The 22,827-nt window shown below is 36.9% G+C and overlaps 1 protein-coding gene across 1 annotated transcript; it reads left to right on the top strand.

Annotated features, from left to right (window-relative positions):
- The first annotated feature begins 780 nt into the window (after positions 1–780).
- LOC128855212 (uncharacterized) lies at positions 781–22,675 on the top strand. Its single transcript, XM_054089930.1, has 3 exons — positions 781–910; positions 19,762–19,847; positions 19,945–22,675. The coding sequence occupies exons 2-3, from the start codon at positions 19,812–19,814 to the stop codon at positions 22,207–22,209; spliced, it is 2,301 nt and encodes a 766-aa protein (XP_053945905.1). The 5' UTR covers positions 781–910; positions 19,762–19,811; the 3' UTR covers positions 22,210–22,675.
- Positions 22,676–22,827: the final 152 nt, after the last annotated feature.

Here is a 22,827-nt window from a genome sequence, read left to right as displayed (position 1 = left end):
TAAGCGCCACTTCAGCGAAAAAAAACGACAACCAACAATTAGACTTAGAAAACAAACACCTGAGCGCAGTGGCAAAGCAACGCTTCTCTAAACGTTTGGCGCTTGCGCGTTGTGTTGGGCTGTAAGTGTTCAGCAGACAGCGCGCATAGAAAAGAGCACAAATAACAGTAAGAAAAAACACAATTTGGGGTCTTACGTATGAAATGAATGAAATTGAGAGTGAGCGATGGGCGATGGGCGCTCAGCGCTATTGAGTGTGTTGCGCGTGCGCGCCAAACACTTGGGAGTCATGTTTATACTGAATTTCAGCCAATGGTACTTTTGCTTGCCATCTTCATTGGCAACGAAGTGCAAGCACCAAAGCAATAACAAAACAACACCAATAACATGGATTATATAACAAAAAATGTAATAGATTTTCTTCAATTGAGATTTAAGGAGGCGAATGAGTTGAAGATGCACGTGAAGTGAAGTTGGAATACAAACATACATACTTATGTTAGACATACATACACACACATATAGACATACACACAAAACTATTGAATATTGGGTACGATGTTCCATATGACTCTACCGCTCTATCGCTACTCCACTGCGCATTACGCACATATTTATGTATATTCGTGCATATTATACCCACACATATGCACATATAATACAAACAGCTCAAAAGTAGCACTGAGAAGTGTAGCAAAGCGTAATTTGAGAAAATGCAAACACTATTTTTTGGTATAAAAATGCAAGATGCGCTCGTCGAAAGTCGCAGTTTACATTCAACTATCGGAATCGGCTTCAACTTGTGGTGATAAACAAAACGAGACGGAAAGTTCTTCATATTTGGGCAAAATAAATATATAAGCGTACATAACTCCAAGTTGTATGCATTGAAACGGAAACGGAATTGCTGGTCAGTGTAAAAAATCAAAATATTCAAGGCAAAAGTATATGAAAAGTTTTGTATGAATTTTGTAGACTAAAAGGGCAAACGAACGAAAGGGTATGAAACCAGGTTGAAAAGTGAAATAAGTGAAATGAATAACGAAATTAGTAAGAAATGTGCCAAGCAACATTGGAAAGTACAATTTATGAATGAGATCATTTATGATAATTTTAGAAAAAGTGAAAAAAACTCAGACAATATTTAGTGTTTCTGTTAAAATGAAAACAAAAATGTTGCAAAAACTTAAATTTATTTATATAAAAATTAAAATTATTTACCATACATAAAAATTTATTAACTGTACCTATAAAAATATTTTTTGTTTTTTGTTTTTGTTGATAAGAGTGTGATGGAATAAGGGACTTTATAAAGGTAGGCTCTAATAATTTTCTAAGTATTATTTTTTTTTTGTCAAAAACGTTATTTATTGCTTTATAAATGCAGTTCAAATCACAAGTTTTGCAAAAACAAATTTTTTGGAAATTATTAATGTTCCACACTTTTCAAAAAATGTTATATTTTTAACATATGCAGATATACGAAAAGAGTATTGAGTAAAAATTAAAAAAAAAATTACAATTAAAATATGGCTGTAAAAAAATCTTCAAGAAAAACTCCAACAAATTTTCAAATTAGAAATAATAAAAAACTTGATGAAAAACTTTTAAAGATTCTGCGATTAAAAATATGTAATAAAAAGCTTGATAGAAACTCCAAACAATTTTTAAATAAAAAAAAAATAAAAAATCTCAATGAAAAGTTTAAAAAAATGTTGCAGCTACAATTTTGATGTAAATTAAAAAAAAAAATTCAAGTTTTATATTTAAAAAAATGTATAGCTGAAAAAAAGTTAATAAAAATTTTAAATTAACAATAATAAAAATCTCGATGAAAAATTTACGAAAATTTTACAGTTAAGAATTTTGATGGATATTTAAAAAACAAAAATTTGAGTTACAAGTTAAAAAAATTTATTGTTAAAATAAAATTATTGTAGTACAAAATTTTATATTAAAAATAATAAAAATCTTAATGAAAAGTTTAGGAACATTTTACAGTTAACAATTTTGATGAAAACTTGAAAAAAATTTCAGTTACAAATTTAAAAAAATTGACGGTTAAAAATATAAAAAATTGACAGTTTCATATTTGAAAGAAATTGCAAAATTAAGAAATAATATAAACCTTGAGGAAAAAATTTCAAGAAAGTGAAATAAATTAAAAACTAATTGGCAAAAAAATGAAAAAATAGGCTTTAATGTCCATTCAGTGAACAGTACGTGTGTTCTTGCTTTTAACAATATGCACACATACATAAATTTGGAAATAAGTTGATATTAATATTTTTATAATTATAATATTTCATAGTTTTTACATACAAGCCTCGCACAGTGGTCGAAACGCGATCGCCATTACGTTTTGTTGTACATTTTATTTAAGTCTAGAAAGAAAAATATGCGCTAGGTTTAAAATAAGACGCAAATAATTTCATTTAATTAAGTGTTTAATTAATTTGATAGGTATATAATTTCTTACTTATTGACATGTGCGGTAAGGTGGTTCATAAGTCAAAACTAAAGGGTCTTTCAAAAGACGCACCAAGATGATGTTTTAAAATAAATCAAGTACAAATTAAAAGCAAAAATGCAAAACAGCAAACAAATTAAATTTGTTCAACGAAACTTTGCGAGATATAGATCACTCAGCCATCTAGAGCTAATTACGTGCAATTTTGGTTTCGTCGATTCCGTTCAGGCATTTTTGATGTTGAAGAAAATGTCGATACAATCACAGAAATAACCGAAGTTGGCCGATATATTAGTAGTCGTGGCATTGCCCAGGAGATAAAAATATTTCATAAAACAGTTCTAAGGCATTTGCATAAAAATCTTACGCAAAAATAATGGATTTCTTTTTCCCCAAACTAATATTTGTTCAAATGTCATACTTGTTCTAAAAATTTGTAAAATATTATATATTGACTCCATCCACATTTTGGCACAAAATCTGTATTTGAACCTTTAAACCCCTTTGGCAATTTATTCGTTTCTTTTTTTAATTTTAATAATTTTATTATGTAAACATAGTTAATTCTCCTATAAAAACCATTTATAAAATCTCGCATAAAATTTTAAGCAAATTAAACAAAAAAGATCCCCAAATTTTCATAAAAATTTCTCACTTTATTATTCACACATTAGTGGCTCTTCTAGTGGCTCGAAAATCGCGGTTGATTTTTGACAATTTTTTCGCTGACGGTGTTGGGTGTTCTCATCCACATAAAAAAATATCCTTATACGGAAGGAATGCATAATACCAAGTCGTGATAATAATCGTACTGTTATAAGACTACCACCTGAATTTTCTCCACAAACTTTGGTAGACGTTCCGTCACCAGCTGGTTGCAGTGGTCTGCGACTTCGCTACGAAAAGCAAAATCTTGTATAGGCTCCTTTATGCTGAGCTAACATTCGTTATCAAAGGCGGCCGCCGTAGCCAAATGGGTTGGTGCGTGACTACCATTCGCAATTCACAGAGAGCACGTCGGTTCCAATCTCGGTGAAACTCCAACAAATTAAGAAACCCATTTTTCTAATAACGGTCGCCCCTCGACAGGCAATGGCAAACCTCCGAGTGTATTTCTGCCATGAAAAAGCTCCTCATAAAAATATCTGCCGTTCGAAGTCGGCTTGAAACTGTAGGTCCCTCCATTTGTGGAACAACATCAAGACGCACACCACAAATAGGAGGAGGAGCTCGGCCAAACACCCAAAAAGAATGTACGCGCCAATTATATATATATAACATTCGCAATATTATGAAGTAGTGTCAAATATGATTAACGTACGATGTCATTTACAAAATTTTTTAAATCTTCCGATAAGGCGATTACTTTTACGCCATCTTTTATGTGCAAATTCTCCATATAATTTTATATTGCCTTTGAAAGGTAATTGGTAATCGTTTTCATAAGAAGATTTCTCATGGCTTAAATGCACTCACAACGCTTGTTATTAGAAACTCCTTTTCCATAATTTGTTTTTATCATGCCCGAAAAGACGATCAAGACTGTAAACTTTTGCTCAATAGTTCACATGTCACGCCAATTTTACAAAAGAAAGTTGATTACAAATTTTTGGTATTCCTTAAATGGCACTAGTTACAAATTGCTACTGTATTGGTTAATGTTTTAATTTGTATATAACTTTTAAAAATGTATGTAGAAAAAGGCGTAACATTTTGTATACGACTATGACACCATTCATTTGAAACCCCCGCCACCTTCTTTAGTTTTTTCCCCGCCCGCAAAGTGCAAACTTCCCATTATTCCAATTCCTTTTCTAAGAGGTTTTCTGCCACGACTATGTGTTTTTCCATACCGCATAGCCCGCTTAGGGATAAGTACAGCATCACAATGTGTGGCCATCAGTCTCACTCGCCACATTTTGTTATTTAATAGCCACACCTCATAAAGAGGAAATATTTTATAGTCGCAGTTGTCACTATTATTTATGCACATTTGCTGATAATAGTTTTGGCAATAACATGATTGGCCAAAAATGTTGTTGTTGCTAGGTTACATATGTACTTATAAATTATGTACATATTGCATTTTGATAGGTTACAGGTCTACCTTTTTTCATTCAAACTATTGGCATACGCAATGCAAATGGATGATGTCGCTGCCTTCTTCGAAAAAATTATGACAGCAATATTACTTACTTGTACTTGTATATTAGCTTTTATAGCTCTTATTGTAATAGGGATGTATTTGGGTTAAATTCATCAGTTCGTAAATTTCGATTACTTAAACAATTATTTTTAAGTTGCCATCAATTGAAAGAGCAAAATAACAATCTGATGCGAATAAATTGGCAAATAATAATCGTTTATTATATACAGTAGAAACTCGATTCTTGCACGTAATAAAAACCGGACTCGGTGCAAGTTTTGAAGTTTTCGCAAATACTGAAATTTCCATGCAAATTAAAATAGTTGTTTTTTTTTACTGATAGCAATCCAAGTTTATTTGTTTTTATTACATTAATGAAATACAATTTATATCGATTAGTTTCATTTGAAATTAAAGAAATTTTTGGTTGAGTATTGGATGTATCAACAGCTATCTGTGACCGTTAGACCAAAAGAGGAAAGATATCGTCACAATCCCAGTCAGACGTTTTTTCAAAGAGTTTTTGAGTTTTCTGAATTGAAATTGCAGTAAGAGCATCCCATTCATGCATGCACAACATAAAAACATTGCGCTTTTAACATCGATATTTCGCAGTGGATCATCCATAATTTCGCTTTATAACGTTTTGCTTCATAGCCTATATTAGAGCCGTACAGTTTGGAGGAAAGCGCTTTACCAATATTTGGCAGTAGTACCTCTCTAACTTGCCTTCTTTGCGATGGCATGGAGCATTACCAATAAGAAGTGCTTTTTCCGAAGGAAATTTTTACCTGTTTATTTAAACATTTTTTTATTCAAATAGGATTCATTGTTTTGGCAAAAAATGAACATACTTCTGGAACAAATGTTCTGTGAAACCAATTTTAAAATAAAGACAACAGTCTTATCAGTAAAATTTTAAATAAACGCGGATTCGCTGACTTCCCAATAATCATTCCATATTTTTACTTTATGATTTGCAGCAGCATTTGCGCTTGCAAGGAACGTTATTCTCTCCTTGCTGATCTTATGCCCCGGAGCCGAGATTTGTTTTGAGCGCACAAGAGTTTTATCGTGTAAGAGCTTCCAAGATAAGCCAGACTCATCGGCATATTGTATATCTCCTCTATTGTCAAACTTAAATCCATAATTGTTTTGTTAAATTTTTCCAAAAATGGGTTAATAGAGTCACTCTTATTTGAAAATGTTTCCCGCAAATCTTTAGCCATTGTATTCCAGGCCTCTTTTTAATGATTGCAACCCAGCCACTGCTAGCGTGGAAGCCTCCAGGATTCCCGAAATTTTAGCATGTAACAACTTGGATTTCTCTTTTAGAATAACCCTTTTAATTGGTTAGTTTTTCGCCCGCAAACCAATTGAACAATGCCTTTTTGATTTTTGAAAACTCAGAAATCTTAAGAGATTTTTACCTGGACCGGATTCAGAACGCGTAAAAAACTTCTATATGGACTATTAATTATTTTAATACGAGTTATTGTTGGTGAAAGTTTTTAATTAATGCATTAATGTAATTCCCGAATTTAATTTGTTCAGAATATCAACTTTTTCTTTTTAAATTTTCTCTTTGCCATTATGAGTCGACGCCATGCAAAAGTTAACGCAAAAATGTCATTTCGTCAGCAAATAAATTAGCCGGACTTCAGCTAAATTCATTCAGTTGATTCAATCCAAAAAATGGTGTTACCAGAATGACATCGACGGTACTTCCTCAAACTTTATTCTCAAAAATACAACGTAAAAAGAGCTAAAGAGATAGACAAAAGAAAAAATGTTGGAAGTAACAAATTGAAGTTGTAGATTATAGAAGAAGCTCTTATAAGTTTATGGGGCGGCGGTGTAACTTTTATTAATTATAGTAGTACATTTTTCAGCGTGTATTAATAGTCGATGAGTCATCCGTGGATTGGTACTACTCTAAATGGGAAAATATCATTTATTCACAAAGCCACTGAGCTAGAAATGGCGAAATGTTCTGTGAAGATTTATTATTGAATATAATATTAAATTCGAAAATAGATTACCAAACTTCAAACACTGCTTGTATGATATATAAGTAAAGGGTCTTCAAATTTTTACTCACGATGTTCTGTTTAGCAAAGTGTTGCTGAACAACCAACATCAAGTCCTCGACGTTCTCAACCATTAGGCATTCAAGAACCGCCTGCTTGGCGGATTTTACCTGTGGACGTGCTCATGGTGGACATTTAACCATTTACGTGTTTTATTTTCAAACAAGAAAAGGCGCGTCTTTTGAAACTCCTTACTTAGGGAAGCATAGTAAATTGGAAACTTTGAAGCCGTTTTTCTCGACACTTTGGTTTATTGAGCTATGACACAATTGCAGTAGATGAGTGATGTATACCTTATGATCTGAAAGTACCGAGAATGTTTAAAAAAAAAAACAGAGGTAAATTTTAGGCAAATTTATTTAATCTCCTTCAAAATATGACCCGTCTGACGCAACACACATGTGCCAACGTTTAACCCAGTCCTCCATGCACCCCTGGTAGACCGACGAAGAGATGGCCTTCAGCTCCTTCGTCGAATTTTCTTTGATCTCCTCTATCGACTGAAGTCTCCGTCCAAGAAGTCGTAGTAACTTCAACTTGGGAAATAAAAAGAAGTTGCACGGGGCCATATCAGGTGAATACGGTGCTGGCAAGATGGTATTTACTTGGAGTTTGGTGAAATAATCCGGCACAATTTGGGTTCGGTGCGATGGCGCATTATCATCATGCAAAATCCAAGAATTGTTTGCCCACATTTCCGGCCGTTTGCCATGTAGAGCATTTCTCAAACGCTTCAAAACGGATATTTATCCGTAGGGTGTTTACTCTTTATTGACTGTCTGGCTCGATGGAAGGTACTCATGGTGCACTACGCCTTGGCAATCGAAGAAAACAGTCAACATTACCTTATCGGTACTTTTTGATCATAGGGTATATCAAATAGGGATGTTAACCCAGAGATCCCAGAAACTCCGAGATTGGTTGATATAAATGTCATGATTATTTATTAATTGCGCCTTCAAATTAAAGTGGAATAAAATCTTATTGAAACCAGTTCCATTTAATTCCTTTCATGAGATCCAGTCCCTCCAATAGTTATTGCGTATTAGGGACGTAGACCGTCCCAGTAACTTACCTCATTGTGCCAGCTAATGACTCGACTGGTTACTGTAATCCCAGTAGCTTGCCGGCTGATGGGGTCAGGAGGAATAGGTAGAATTTAAATTTTTACATGTTTCATTTTAAAACAACATCTGGGCGCATCTTTTGAAATACCTCTTTATGCAAAATCGAATTGAAAAAGACAATATAAGCATTCATTATGTAAGCGACTTTCCTCATTGACGCTTAAAATCTCAAAACTCTCCAAACACAACTCCTCTTATTGAACTGCAGTTGCAGCAGTTGACCAGCGGCTAATTTATAGAGAATTACAATAATTACATTTTTGTACGAGTACTTAGCTACACTGGCCTGTTCATGCAATTATATACACACTCACAAGCATGCACTTATACATACATTTATGTATGTATGCTTGTATGTTGCCTTGTTTTGGAAAGTTAAAATTACTTTTCTAAAGGGAATATAATGCAATGACAACATAAATTAACGCCAAATTATGCAACTATGGATGGCTGACGGCAGGCTTTAATGTGTCTTGCAACGGCGGTGGCAGCGATGACAGCGGCAAATGAGCTTAACGAATAACATTGAAAATCGAAAATAACGGAGTAAAACGTAAAACAAATCCGCTTACAGCTGCAGTTGTTGCAACAACAAAAATTAAAACAAAAGTAACAACAACAATAACAACACCAGCAGCTAATGCTGAGCATAAGGAAGAAGCACTTAATTTTCGCTATTGTAGTGCCTTTTTTCATAACTCATTTTGTGCTGCATTGTTGTTTTTGGCATTTTCAAAGCATGAAATGTGCGCGAAAAGAAAATATTATACATACATATGTACGAGTAAAAGCGGCAAAAGCAACATCAACAGCGCATTGAAAAAAATAAAAAACAAATAAAAAACAAATACAAAAGCGCACAACACAATAAAGTTGTCGAACGCCGCAAAATTGCATTCAACGAACTTTGCCAACCAGCAGGGGACGACAACACTTGCCGTTCAGCGCTACAACCCCGCCGCTAATGCATTCTGCAGCTATGCGCTGCGCGATATGGGTATCTGTGCCACGTGAAACGCTGTTTTGCATAAATTTTTGTTTGATAGTCAAAGTTTGCGGCGCCACAACGCACATGCACTCCCTGCAAGCGTTGGCGGGTAGGCAGATAGTAGGGCATCTAGCGCTGACAGAATTTTTCAGCTGATGTATTTGCCCACATTAACGACCCGCATTTGATGCTGCTGCCCCGCCAGCGTCGCGCGGTGCAAGGTGCACCGTGATGGGTTGCAGCGACCGCTACATCCGTTGTAATACCACCGCAGATGCGACAAGTTGCATGGAATCCCAATAAAATCGCTGTGCTGCAGGCAGTGGTGGTGTAGGCGGTGTTCATTTTTCAATTCAACATTTACTAGCATTTTGCGTACGAAATTCAGCGGTTCAGCAGCAGTGTGGCGGTAGCGTAGGCGGTTAAGATTGCATTATGCATGTAAATGCCCTTAAAGCTAAATTCGTTTGGCACATCGAAGTTAATGCGCAGCATAAGCGCACAATTTTCGGCAAATGCTGCGGAAAAAAGCAAAAAATATAACTTTGAAAAAGTTTTCACATACTAGCATTTGCTTTCAATTACTTTTGAGGGCTTAATTTAATTTTTGTTTTTTGTTTCGGTAATCCATAGAATTAATTCCATATTGATTTTAAATTGAATTTTGCAGTCTCAACATCTCTTGCATTACGCTAGTTAGCAGCCAAGTAGAAAAGCATGCATGGATATGTGTGCATGTATGTACGTTCGTTTGTGCATTTGCATGCATGCATTCACGCACACAGGCTAATTTGCGTTTGGAGTTTCTAATTTGATGCATTGCGCATGAGTCTGCGACTGGGCACGCGCTCGTAGTTTGCGAAATCGCGTTCGCATTTGGGGCCGTGCGTATGATGATGGCCGTCGCAGCATTTGTAGCGGACTCGCACTCGTCTATTTGCGTAATGATGTAAATCTGAAGTTTCTTTGTTTCGGTGTTTTCCTCCTTCGTATATAATTGCAAAGTTTTTTCTTTGAACTTCGTGCAGAAGAAGTAGTGCAAAACTTGGTTGTTACATATGAGCATATATACATACATACATATTTGCATGTGTGTAGATGCGATGGCTTATTTGTATGTACATGTAATTGTGTGAAAATGCAAATGGAAATCTGCGTAAGATAAAAGCCCTGCAGAGAAAATCTGAGCTACAAGAACAACTTTTTGGTTCAGAACTAATACGATTACATAAATTGCAATCATCTTCGGCTCTCATACGCCAAGTCTGACATATTGGCAACTGTCTTCAGAGAGTAGCGCGATAGCTACACAAATCCTCTGTACACGAAAGATCTGTAAGGTCGAAGTGTCGGCCTTTGGGTACACTGCAGATACAAAATTGTCATTAAATCATGTCATTCCCCTTCTATCGCTTTGCAATGTGGTGAAACGCATTTGAGAAGGGTATGAGCAAAAAGTGGGTGTACAAAGTAGAAAGACTCGCATATGACCGGTGCAATTTCAGCCACGCCATCGAAGCGTTATATGGGACACTGAACTTTCTTTCAATAGAACAGGGGAGTAACAAATCCGTAGCAGCGAGGCAATAAGACCGAACACTTCAAAGAAATTATCAAACAATAGTTATGATCACGATGAAAATCTTAACCGACATTCGGAGCTCACCGGAATGGTGGACTTTGCGCAACTTAAGGAGGTAGTATGGTTAATTCGGTGTAAAACAAGCATATTTTTCGAAATTTTTTTGTCGACACAGTTGATTTATTCAAAATTTTAAAATTACTTCGTTATAAAGTCATATTTAAAGAATATTGTGTGAAATTTTCATTGATTTTTATGAAGAAATGAGTTGGTGGCAGCGAATCTTCGCGGACGTCTCATAAAAAAGTTTTATTGCGGTGTCCCTCAGAACTCATTACTGGATCAACTAAAATCAAAAAACCAAATTGATTTCATCAGCTAATAAAGTTTCGCAGGTAACAACGTCGAATTTTTTTTTTTTTTTTTTTTTTTTTAAATTTTTTAAAGCGCTTTGAAGTCAAAACACCGATTTTTCATAAAAAATACTTGAAAACTTTGTTGTTTTAAAATATGACAAAATTTAAAAAAAAAAAACTCGACGTCATTACCTCGTGAATAAAGTAAAGAAACAAAAAAACCAAATTTCAAAAGAATCGGTGCAGTAGATATGAATCTACAGTGGACACCGACCGTAAAAAAGGCAAGTGTGAGAAAAACGCGTTTAAAGATTTGTGAAGATTTTTACAGCGTGAAATCCGGTTGGAGAGGTAGATACTTAATCCTTTGTGTCTTTGTCAATTTTACTCTAATGCACTTCAAACTTTCACACAATAATCTTAAGATGTTATAGAATAATTAAAAAAAAAAAAAATGAAAAAAAAAATACCATACTACCCCCTTAAGCACAACCACTTACTTTTGCCCCCACAACATTCTAGAGCCTCCCACCTTCAAGGCAAGAGTGGAAACTCAACGTTGTAAAATAGGGCGAGTCCATGCATGTATACAAAGATGGCTCAAAGTTCGAGGGCAGAGTGAGCGAAGGCATATATTCCAAACATCTGGAGATATCCTTTAATTTTCGGCTTCGCGTCTATTGCAATGTGTTTCAGGTTGATCTAACTACAATGATTAAGGCCGTGATACTGGTACAGATCCAAACTAGTCAACTCCTTTAAGGAGGAGGTCAAATCTTTTGGGTGCGCAGGTAACATTTCTCTGATCTGAAGGCAAATGAACATAGAGGAAAATTAAATTATTGAAGAGCTTGCCAGGAAGGGACGACGACTGAATTGGTCTCAGAGACCTGCTAACCAATCATCAGCATCCCCCTGGCTGTAGTTAAAGAGCAATTACACAACTTATTTCTCAGGAAAGTCCAGAAAGGAAAATCCATTTCTTCACGTGAAATTTCGAAAAAACCTGTGGCAGTACAGTAGACGGAAAACTCAGAAAGTCCTGGGGACTCCACACCATCCAATTTCCCAGCTCATAGCTGTGTTTACCGGTCATTGGACGATCGGCACCCATTGCAGAAGCTGTGTGGACTTCTCAGAGAAGGATACTGTTGAGCTCTTTCTCTGTAAATGTCCGTGCTTGGCAGCTGGAAGATTAGGATCACAAAGCAATAGATATCTGTTTGTTTGAGGCTTCATAATGGTATCAAAATGGCGCTTTAGTGCTACTTGGGGAGTGCCAGAGTGGTACTTGAACCATTTCACCTACCGACCTATCTTGTAGTGTGTGACGAGATACCTGCAGATGATATTTACAATTTCACTGACATCCAGGGGTCGATGAAACTCCCAATAAATCTAACAACCTCCATGAAATACCACACATACCTTAATGAGATGGCTAGGTCATTTCACCCAAAAAGGTAGCATGGGCTCTTGTAATTTTTCTATATTATCTCAAATTTAATATATTATATATTGCACTCGGCTATGACGCAATCAACACACATTTTTTCCAAGGATCATTCAAAAGACGCTCCTAGATGTTGTTTTAAACTAAAATATATGAAAATTTAGATTCTTTCAGTTTTCACTATTTTTATTCAAAATACTCCTTTTAATAACTGTATATGAATAATGATACCATAGCCCACAATGGGCACGTCTACAGGCTGTCATGTGGGGATTAAAGTTTTCAATCACTCGTTCACACATTAACGCACTGAACTCAGCAATCTCGACCCGAATGTTGTGTTTAACTATAGAATCGTTGTTTGCTTATTCCCATAAGCTTTACATTTCAAAAAACCCCAGTCTAGTCTGCCAGTCTGCCTGTTTCTTGAAACTTTTCTTCACCAATATAAATTTTCTTTGAATTGTCGACTCATTGGACTATTATTTTCACCAAAAACATCACGAATTCTGCGCCATGCTGTTCTCAAAGATTCGACCATTTTTAAAATAAGTTTCAATAATTTTAACGCGTTATTATATCGAATAAAATTGTATATCTGTCTACTTGAAAAAAGATACCGTCCAGGAATTATTAACTACCAACATTCGTTTTTTTCTGTTCCGTCACCCAGGCTAATTTTTTGAATGGGTCATCATCAGCTCCATAGGGATAGTTAGAAATCTCAATTTAGCACTAAAACTTACTTATAAACGAATTCGCACAAAACCACGCGGCACCAATAGATTTTCTTGCAGGGAATATACAAAAACATACAATACACACATACTTACTCGTACATATACACATATGCGCATGTACAATATTTCAGAAACACTTCAGTTTCGACCGCCAGCTTTAAGTCAGAATAGACAATTTTCAATATAAAATGTATCACTTAAAAAAGATAAGCACGGCAAGTAATGAAATTACGTAACAGTCACAAGGTTAATGAACATTTTATTAATAAAATATAATATAATTAATAAAAAACAAAAATTGCTATTCAAGTTACGTTTTACATTGGGTATAAATTTGGAAAATATTGGCACAAAAACATCGTAGCAATGAAAAAAACAAACGAAATCTCAAGCAATTTTTTTAAATAGGGAAATGATTGAGAGAGTTTGGTTAACTTATCCTTAAGCATTACTGACTATTTGCACCTCAGAAGTTCATCGCGTAATAGAGAATGCAGCAAATACATTTTCCATGCATCTGACCCAAAAATGCAGAGTCCCGAGAAGTGCCTTCTAGATTGTCCTTCTCATAGTCTTCATCATTAGCACTACAGTCTTGTGCAGTCCATTATTTCATTTCTTTCTAGTCAAAAATAAATCTGGAATGATAAGAAGATCTTTAGACAAAGGAATACAACTCCAGACAATGTTGAGAGTCCTAAATAGGTGTATATGCTAGAAAATTGAAACAGCAGAACATATTCTACAGCTGACTTGGCTTTATGAAAGATTACTATTTAAATGTTGCGGTTCCTATGTGCTTTATTCACTCTTCTGAATATCATTCAGGCATAAGTATCAGCCGGCTATAGCGTTTCCTTAGCAGCATTTTTAATTGTTCCTGTTCACTTCTCTTCTCGAAAGAATGAAAGAAAGAAAAAGAAATCTGGGCACAGCAAAATCGGGTTTGTGTAGTCTGTAGAGACTATTTAACTAAGTAAGAGCCCTCGTAATAGGGGTAAAGTTTTAGTAGTTTCATTTAACTGTTTTGACGTTAAATATATTGCGAAATGGTAAAGTTTTATGAGGAACATTGTAGCCAATCTGTTCAAGAACTTCGGGACAATCAACAGAACCACAAAGAGCATCGAAACAAAATATCAAAGATTGAAGGGTACTTGTATTCGTTAGGGACCCCAGATTTATTAGCATGCACTGAGCACTGTAAGGTGCAAATCGAATCAATTTTCGTTGTATCCTTTAAATACGATTTTAATGAAAGGCAATGAATCTTGCTGCACTAGCGTAGAGAAAAAGTAAAATGAAATGATGAATTGTTCGTTGTTCACAATTTCATAGAGATTGTAAAATACTTAAAAGTTCACAACTAAGATCTGCAGCCTTAGGTAGGTCAACCAAAGCAAGGGCGAATATTTCAGTGCTACAATTGGCGTATTGATAACGTTGTCGTATGTTGTATGAAAATATTTAGTCCTCGTTTCAAGTTCTACAAACATTTATTTAACCGTTAAGAATTGTACGATGTAGGACCATATGACACTTTCGACACCTTGTGAACCACGTAAAGCTTTTTACAGTAAAAAAAAAAACCTAAACGAGCTGAAACTGGTTTCATAATAGCCAAATGTTTTTTATCATACCATCATCATGTTCGACCTCTTCAAGTCTTCCAGAGCCGACAATCAACTTTCTCAAATGCAACGCATATTTGTACGTATGTACGTATGAATATACATACGTGCATACTATATATAGTATGTATATATACTTATACATATATATTTTTTCTCTAATCCGATCTATAAACCCAATCATATGCTATGAATCGTATCGAAAAATGTATGTGGGTGCGTAGCTTCTAAGCACATATATGTAGATATGTATATGTATCAGGTGTTTTTTAGCTGCATGAGAACTATGTATCGCTTTCGATAACTATGGTTTGACAGCTAAGAATTGCGAAGTGTTTAACATTTCTGTTCAGTAAGGTTTGGCAAGTCATAAATGTGTTCGCGAAGTTCATAGAGCACCAGCGGAATCATCGGTTCTTTTTCGTTTCGGAATGGGAAATGAGCTGCCGTTAGGGTGAACGGCGAGCGCTGTCAAGCCATGCTGACTGAATTTTTGTTGCCAAAAATGAGTCAGATAAACATCGATGACATTTGGTTCCAACAAGACGGCGCAGTTTGCCATACAGTGCGCCATACAATCGTCAAGCCACCATTGACGCCATACAGCCAAGTTTATTGTAAAAAGTAGTCAAAAACTCGACTGATCGAATGGGCTATATAACTCGAAGCCGCGACGAATATATGCCGGATATCATAATCAAAAAATAAGTGCTACAAAAGTAACCAGATTATAATAAAGAAAAATTCATTCCAACAATATTTCTGTTTTGTATTATCATTTTCAGCTCTCAAGCGCTTAAATAAACACCCATTATATATGATTCACAGCCAGGAAACAACAAATCAATTGTCAATTAGCGAAAAACTCCATCGAAAATGCCGATTGAACTGTTGATTATGAGTCGAAGGTTTTCGAATGGTGTTCACAGCACTCCAATGATGCATTAACATCTCTATGTACATAAATCGGAATATCTGCACTGCATGTACGAAACTGTACTGTAGCCTCTAGGAAATTTGATAGAAATTTTGTGTGCTTCTGGTGAATCTAAAGCCGATACTAGTTCGGCTTCTTTCTCTTTTACAAGTGACAATTGGTCCTTACTGCATTTCGATTGATCGAACAAAACCACCAGTTGACAATTTTGTTTCGATCAAAATTCTTTAAAATTTGAGAATTAAAAAAGAAGAAGATGAAGCCTTGAAAATTGCGAAAACAAAATGTTTTTAATGAAATAAATTATTAAATAACATAAAAAATTAAAATAAATTAAAAACTTGTAATCACAAATTAATTACTTAAATAGGCAAATGTGGAAGTTTTTTAAAGCATGAAACATAAGAGTACTTTAACTGCTAAAAGTATTAGAAGACCTTATGCGGCAACCGCAAAAGCCTGTCAAAAAGGTAGCAAGTCGCATTTGGGTATGAAAAAGTTGCAAATTTTGTTCGCAAACTAATATTTTCATATTTTTCTTTAGTTCTGAACCAGCATTAAAATTAAGGAAATTGTATCTATGAAAAAGTAAACTGTAAACTATCTCGCTCTGTCATAATTAGCTGCACACTGGGCCAGAAAACTCAAGCCGAAACTCTTTCAGCCGATAGACAGGCCACAAAATCAATTTAAATCGGGTTTTTCATAGTTTTCTAGGTCTCTGATTATGAATCCGAAGTCAAATTAAAGAAAGAAATGACGGACATAATTTTCAAGAAATTATTACAATATGTTTGGTTTAAACTGTCTTAAAATAAGAATATAACAAATATTCATAAAATAGACCACAGGAATGTTGGGAAATAAATCGTCTCCACACTTAGAATCTGGAGATTCGTTACGACGTGATGGAACGATTTTAATAATAATGAGTTTGGGGAAAAAATCCATTATTTTCTCGGTAGATGCCTGTAGTAAAGTATCGATGGAATAATTTTAAGTAAAAAAATAAAAAATATTTTGTTGGTGTTTGCTTATTCCATTTAGTTGTGAGTTACAGAGTGTTGGTTTACAGTTTTTCTTTGATAAAGGCGAAAGTGCAAGCCAGGCCGCTGAAATTGAGAATGGCGTTTATGGTGCTGATACTGGAACAGCTAATTGCGTACAACTATGGTTTCGTCGATTCCGTTCAGGGTTTTTGATGTTATAGAAAAAATTAAAAATGTCGATAAAATCAGAAAAATGTTCGAAGTTGATCGGCATCTTAGTAGTCGTAGCATCGCTCAGGAACTAAAGATCGACCATAAAATAATTTTAAACCATTTGCTCAAAAATGTAACGCTAAAATTATGGATTTCTTTTTCCCCAAACCAATAATACATGAAATTATAAATACGACTAGAAGTAGCTGTATTCAACAACCAGGATACAAAGCGAGGAGGATTTAGTACCCCATTTTTTTCTTAATTTTTTTTTTCAATAAAAAAGCTTTAACTGTCTTCTTTTCCCGTTTTATTTATTTATTATTTATTTATTTTTTCACTGTTTTGTATTTAGCTTTGGGAACCTTACTCTTCTCAACACTTGTCCTCAAGTATTAATGTGTTTAGAAAAAGCTATATTTAAACTTATTAGCTTTATATGTCCGACTGTTAAAATGAAATGAATAATTGGCGCGTACACTTCTGTTAGGTCCGACTGTTAGTCTTAGTTTTATTTTTACATTCTATTGTGCTACAATTAAGGTTTTAAAATATTTGTAACGTTCATTCTGTAGATGTATCATAAAAGGCTTGAAGTCTTACAGATAAACCCACAAATATATATATGTTTATATAATTGGCACTTACAACCTTTTCGGGTGTAGCAGAACCAAAAGATTATTCTACTGATAATTCACGTTTGTCTAGCAGTTCGTTAATATCATTAGATGCAATAATTTAATGAGCGGTTTCCGAAAATATGAAACCAAAGAAATCAAAGAAATAACAAGAAGAGCAAAAAATACCGCGGGCGAATTTGACTCTTGACTTCAAATACAATGGATGAGATTCTTGAAATATTAACCTCGTGAATTTTCTATAAAACTTCTTTAGACGACTTCAAATTCTACTTTTTGGTTCTTTCACCTAAAAGATGAAGACCAAAAATGTACGAAAATATTAAACTAATTCCATTATACACCACCCCTAGACCAGCAACGGAAGAAAAACATAAAGATATTACGCGTTTACTACCATACCTACATCCCTCCAGACCTATATCTACCAATAGGTATCCAAACTATACGGAAACCATCTTCAATACCTACTTAACAATGTGTGTAAGTTTGGTTTAATTCGGTGCAAAGACACGGTGGGTCCACGTTTTGGCATATATTTTGAGACCCTAGTCATCAATAGGTATGAAAATTACCCCGTATTAAAGCACTTATCAACAGCTTTCATTTGATACCCTATTGTACATACACAACCAAAGGTTACCCGGGTCCACGTTTTGACTTTTATCTCAAGACCCCAGTCACGGAGCGGCATGAAAAATACTCTGTAAAGCATTCACCAACAGCTTCAATTTGATATCCATATTGTACAAACACATTCTAGGGTCCACGTTTTGACCTTTATCTCGAGACTCTAGTCACGGAGTGGCATGAAAAATACTCTGTAAGGCATTCACCAACAGCTTCAATTTGATATCCATATTGTACAAACACATTCTAGGTTCCACGTTTTGACCTTTATCTCGAGACCCTAGTCACGGAGCGGCATGAAAAGTACTCTGATACACATCCGAAGGTTACCCGGGTTCACGTTTTGACCTATATCTCGAACCCTATCCACCAATGGGTATCCAAACTATACGGAAACCATCTTCAATACCTTCTTAAGAATGTGTGTAAGTTTGGTTTAATTCGGTGCAAAGACACGGCCGGTTAGCGAACACACACAAAAAGTTGACTTTATTTTATATATAAGATAAAATAGTGTTATACATTTTGTGCTTAAGCTATTTATCAAATTTCTTATTTTAGCCACTTCCTTGAGTCTTCTGGCCCATAGTAAGCTGGGTGATTTTTGATAGGCAGATATAAATTATTTTGTTTTTTTTTTTTCTTAAAAAAATTTTACCACAATTTATAAATTTATTTTTTATTATTTAAAGGGGATATATGTATACAACACAACCCTAACTTACTTAGTACACTGGCTACTAGGGCCTTCAGTGCTATTTATAAATTTGATAATTACAATTTTATTAAAATTTAAATGAGAGATTTAAATGTAACGCAATAAACTGCATTTATTGAAAGGCCAGAAAAACAGTCATCAGTCATCGCTATGGTAAATAGGGCGATTGTTTACGTTCGCTTTCCAGCTTTGTCACTCTCTGAAGCGTACAGCGAAAATGTTAAATCTTGCGAACTCGGAACTAGAAATTCACTTCACTATTCCATGTTCCTGCAGGGTTTATAGAGTTCATACATACATATAAGCATATGTATCTACATACCAAATACAGATCTGCCAGCCACATATGTAACTAAACTCGAAGATGCAACTACAATTTTCCACTTTGCTGAATCTGAGCATTTTGCCATATTTACCTTTAGTAGTGTTTTCATAAATTGGCGATCACAACAACAATGCTTACAGCACTGCGACGTGACTTGGCATTGCTATGCTACTTATATTATATAATACAATATAAAGTTATATATGGAACTATGTATGCATATTCTATTAGTACGAAGGGATGCAGAGGTGAAGTGTAGGTATTTTTTAATTTAAACATATTTAAATTTATTTATTTATTTTTATTTTTTTATTAATTTTTTTGTGTGGATAAGTGTGCCACATACCCATGCACATATGTATATGCAAGTAATGATATCCAAACATTTTTAGTTTACATGCGCATGCGTGCCATGCACGAAACTTCAGTTCGTTACAGTTTTCGCTTCTGTGTACAAAATTTGCCAGCTTCAATGCATAATGGAAAATGCATTCCATGCCTGCTCTAAATGTGCATGCTTACACACATGCATAGATATATGTTTTTTATATTATCGTTTATACAAATGTCTAGCATGGAATGCATGTGTGTACTCCTATTGGACAACAAATGTTGTTGTATTATATAATCTGCATACTTACCTTACAAGTTCCCACAGTAATACTTATTCCTATAGAATTGTCATTAGCTTACAAAATTAAAATTATTTATTTTCATCATCTTTGCAGGTAATTCAAGTCACCAACTTCAGTTGTTCCGCCAATCAACCGTTGCCAATATGAAGCTCTTCCAAACGACAGCGACTGCTGCTACGGTAAAGTTAGAAGCGGCACAATCAACCGAAATTACAGCTCTAACTTTCTTTCTCTTTTATTTGATGTAACTTTTTTTTTGCTCTTTCTCATCTACAGCTATTATGCGCTGCGCTCTCTTTTGTAGGCGCAGAGCCTCCAGTAAGCAGCAGCTACCTGCCTCCGTCAAATAAATACAGTCCACCCGCCAGCTCTTATTTGCCACCAGCTTCCGGGCCTGCCACTCCACAAAATGGTTATGCTCCAAGCGCTCCTGCTGGTGGCCCATACTCAAGTCCACAGGGACCTCCTAGCTCAAGTTATGGCGCTCCTCCCGCACCAGCACCACCACCACCTCAACGCCCCCCACCAAGTAAACCTTCTCCCAGCTATGGACCACCTCCATCGTCTAGCTATGGTGCTCCACCCAGTCGGCCGAGCCCTAGCTATGGGCCTCCCAAGAAACCACGCCGTCCTGCTAAGGTGCCCGCTTCAACTTACTCGGCACCACAATCACCTGTAGCATTCTATGGGCCACCAAAGACTTCACCACCTGCTTCCAGCTATGGGGCTCCTCCATCTCCACCCTCATCCAGCTATGGAGCGCCTCCATCGCCACCTTCTTCCAGCTATGGTGCTCCTCCATCACCACCATCATCCAGCTATGGGGCTCCTCCATCGCCACCATCATCAAGCTATGGTGCTCCTCCATCAGCACCATCATCCAGCTATGGTGCACCTCCATCACCACCATCATCAAGCTATGGCGCTCCCCCATCACCACCAGCTTCCAGCTATGGACCACCATCTCGGCCTGCTCCACCATCATCTAGCTACGGCGCACCTCCATCACCACCAGCCTCTAGCTATGGACCGCCATCCCGGCCTTCTCCACCATCATCAAGCTATGGTGCTCCCCCTTCACCACCAGCTTCCAGTTATGGCCCACCATCTCGGCCTTCTCCACCATCATCTAGCTATGGTGCACCTCCATCACCACCAGCATCCAGCTATGGACCACCGTCTCGGCCTGCTCCACCATCGTCTAGCTATGGCGCACCTCCATCACCACCAGCCTCTAGCTATGGGCCACCTTCTCGGCCTGCTCCACCATCACCTAGCTATGGCGCACCGCCATCCCCACCAGCATCCAGCTATGGACCGCCGTCTCGGCCTGCTCCACCATCATCTAGCTATGGTGCTCCTCCTTCTCCACCAGCTTCCAGCTATGGCGCGCCTCCATCACCACCAGCTTCTAGCTATGGACCACCTTCTCGGCCTGCTCCACCATCAGCTAGCTATGGCGCACCGCCATCCCCACCAGCATCCAGCTATGGACCACCGTCTCGGCCTGCTCCACCATCGTCTAGCTATGGCGCACCTCCATCACCACCAGCCTCTAGCTATGGACCACCATCTCGACCTTCTCCACCTTCATCTAGTTACGGCGCTCCCCCGTCACCACCAGCCTCTAGTTATGGTGCTCCCCCATCTCCACCATCATCTAGCTATGGCGCTCCTCCATCTCCTCCAGCTTCTAGCTACGGCGCTCCATCTAAACCATCTCCTCCAGCTTCTAGCTATGGTGCTCCCCCGTCTCCACCAGCTTCTAGCTACGGAGCCCCATCTAAACCATCTCCACCATCTTCTAGCTATGGAGCCCCCTCTCGGCCGTCTCCTCCATCGTCTGGGTATGGTGCTCCACCAGCACCACCAGCACCACCAGCTTCTAGCTATGGTGCTCCACCAGCCCCACCATCACCAAGTTATGGTGCCCCTCCATCACCTCCAGCTTCTAGCTACGGAGCTCCATCTAAACCATCTCCACCGTCATCTAGCTATGGAGCTCCATCTCGGCCGTCTCCTCCATCATCTGGGTATGGTGCTCCACCAGCACCACCATCACCAAGTTATGGTGCTCCTCCTTCACCTCCAGCATCTAGCTATGGCCCTCCATCTCGGCCTTCACCTCCGTCATCTAGTTACGGTGCTCCGGCAGCCCCACCATCACCCAGCTACGGAGCTCCTCCATCCCCCCCAGCTTCCAGCTATGGTGCACCATCAGTTCCAGCCGCACCATCCAACTCATATTTACCTCCATCCACCTCTAATTCGAAGCCTTTCGCTCCGTCGAAACCAGCACCACCCCCAACATCGTACGGAGTTCCATCGACTTCTTATAGTGCCCCATCTGCACCCTCCTCTTCATATGATGCACCAGCTCCAGCACAACCACCTTCCAGCTACAGCGCTCCTCCTCAAACGAGTCTCTCTGGAGGTAGCTACTCCGCTTCACCTTCAAATGGTTACAGTGCCCCGATATCTGTACCAGAGACAATTCCTCAGAGTTATTCATCCGATGGTGGATACAAGTACCGAAAATAGTCTATTGACCATCCAAGCGCCCCATAAGAAGAGGCATTTGTTCGAAAATCAAATGGTTTCTTGCTATTTTCGTTACTGGAAAATTCAGAAACTGATAGCACAACTTCTTTTATTGCCTTTTTGGTGTATCCAGCAGTACTTTCCATCTCCGACTAAGCTTGAATTACATTTCAAATTTATTTAAGTTTACATGGGTGCCTACAAAAAACTCAGCGTTGCCATTTCTTCGCCTGTAATGAAGTTATACATACATATATCATATTTGTCATTCAGTGCTCATATAAACTGTCGTGTCCCGATACTCGAATTCGATTTCAAATTATACTCGTACCTTAAGTGCATAAGTATTTTCCGTTCTTCTTATTTACATCTTTTCCCAGAATAGTTAATATTTTCTTTCCTCATTTAATGTATTTAAAATGTGTATGTAATATTTTATGTAACTTTCTATAAATACGTATGTTTATTTAAGGCTTTGATATATTATTTTTAAAATACATAAAATAAATTGTTAAAGAAAAATATCCAATATAACTATTTTTAATAATTTTTGAAACAATTACAATCCGCTTCTTTGACTTATGGAAGGAGAGATAAAATCAAGCATATGCACAATGG

Source organism: Anastrepha ludens, chromosome 2 (genome assembly GCF_028408465.1).
Source record: "Anastrepha ludens isolate Willacy chromosome 2, idAnaLude1.1, whole genome shotgun sequence".
Classification (NCBI taxonomy): Eukaryota; Metazoa; Arthropoda; class Insecta; order Diptera; family Tephritidae; genus Anastrepha; species Anastrepha ludens.
Note: the sequence above shows the minus strand (reverse complement) of the source record. Positions and strands in the feature narration are given on the sequence as shown.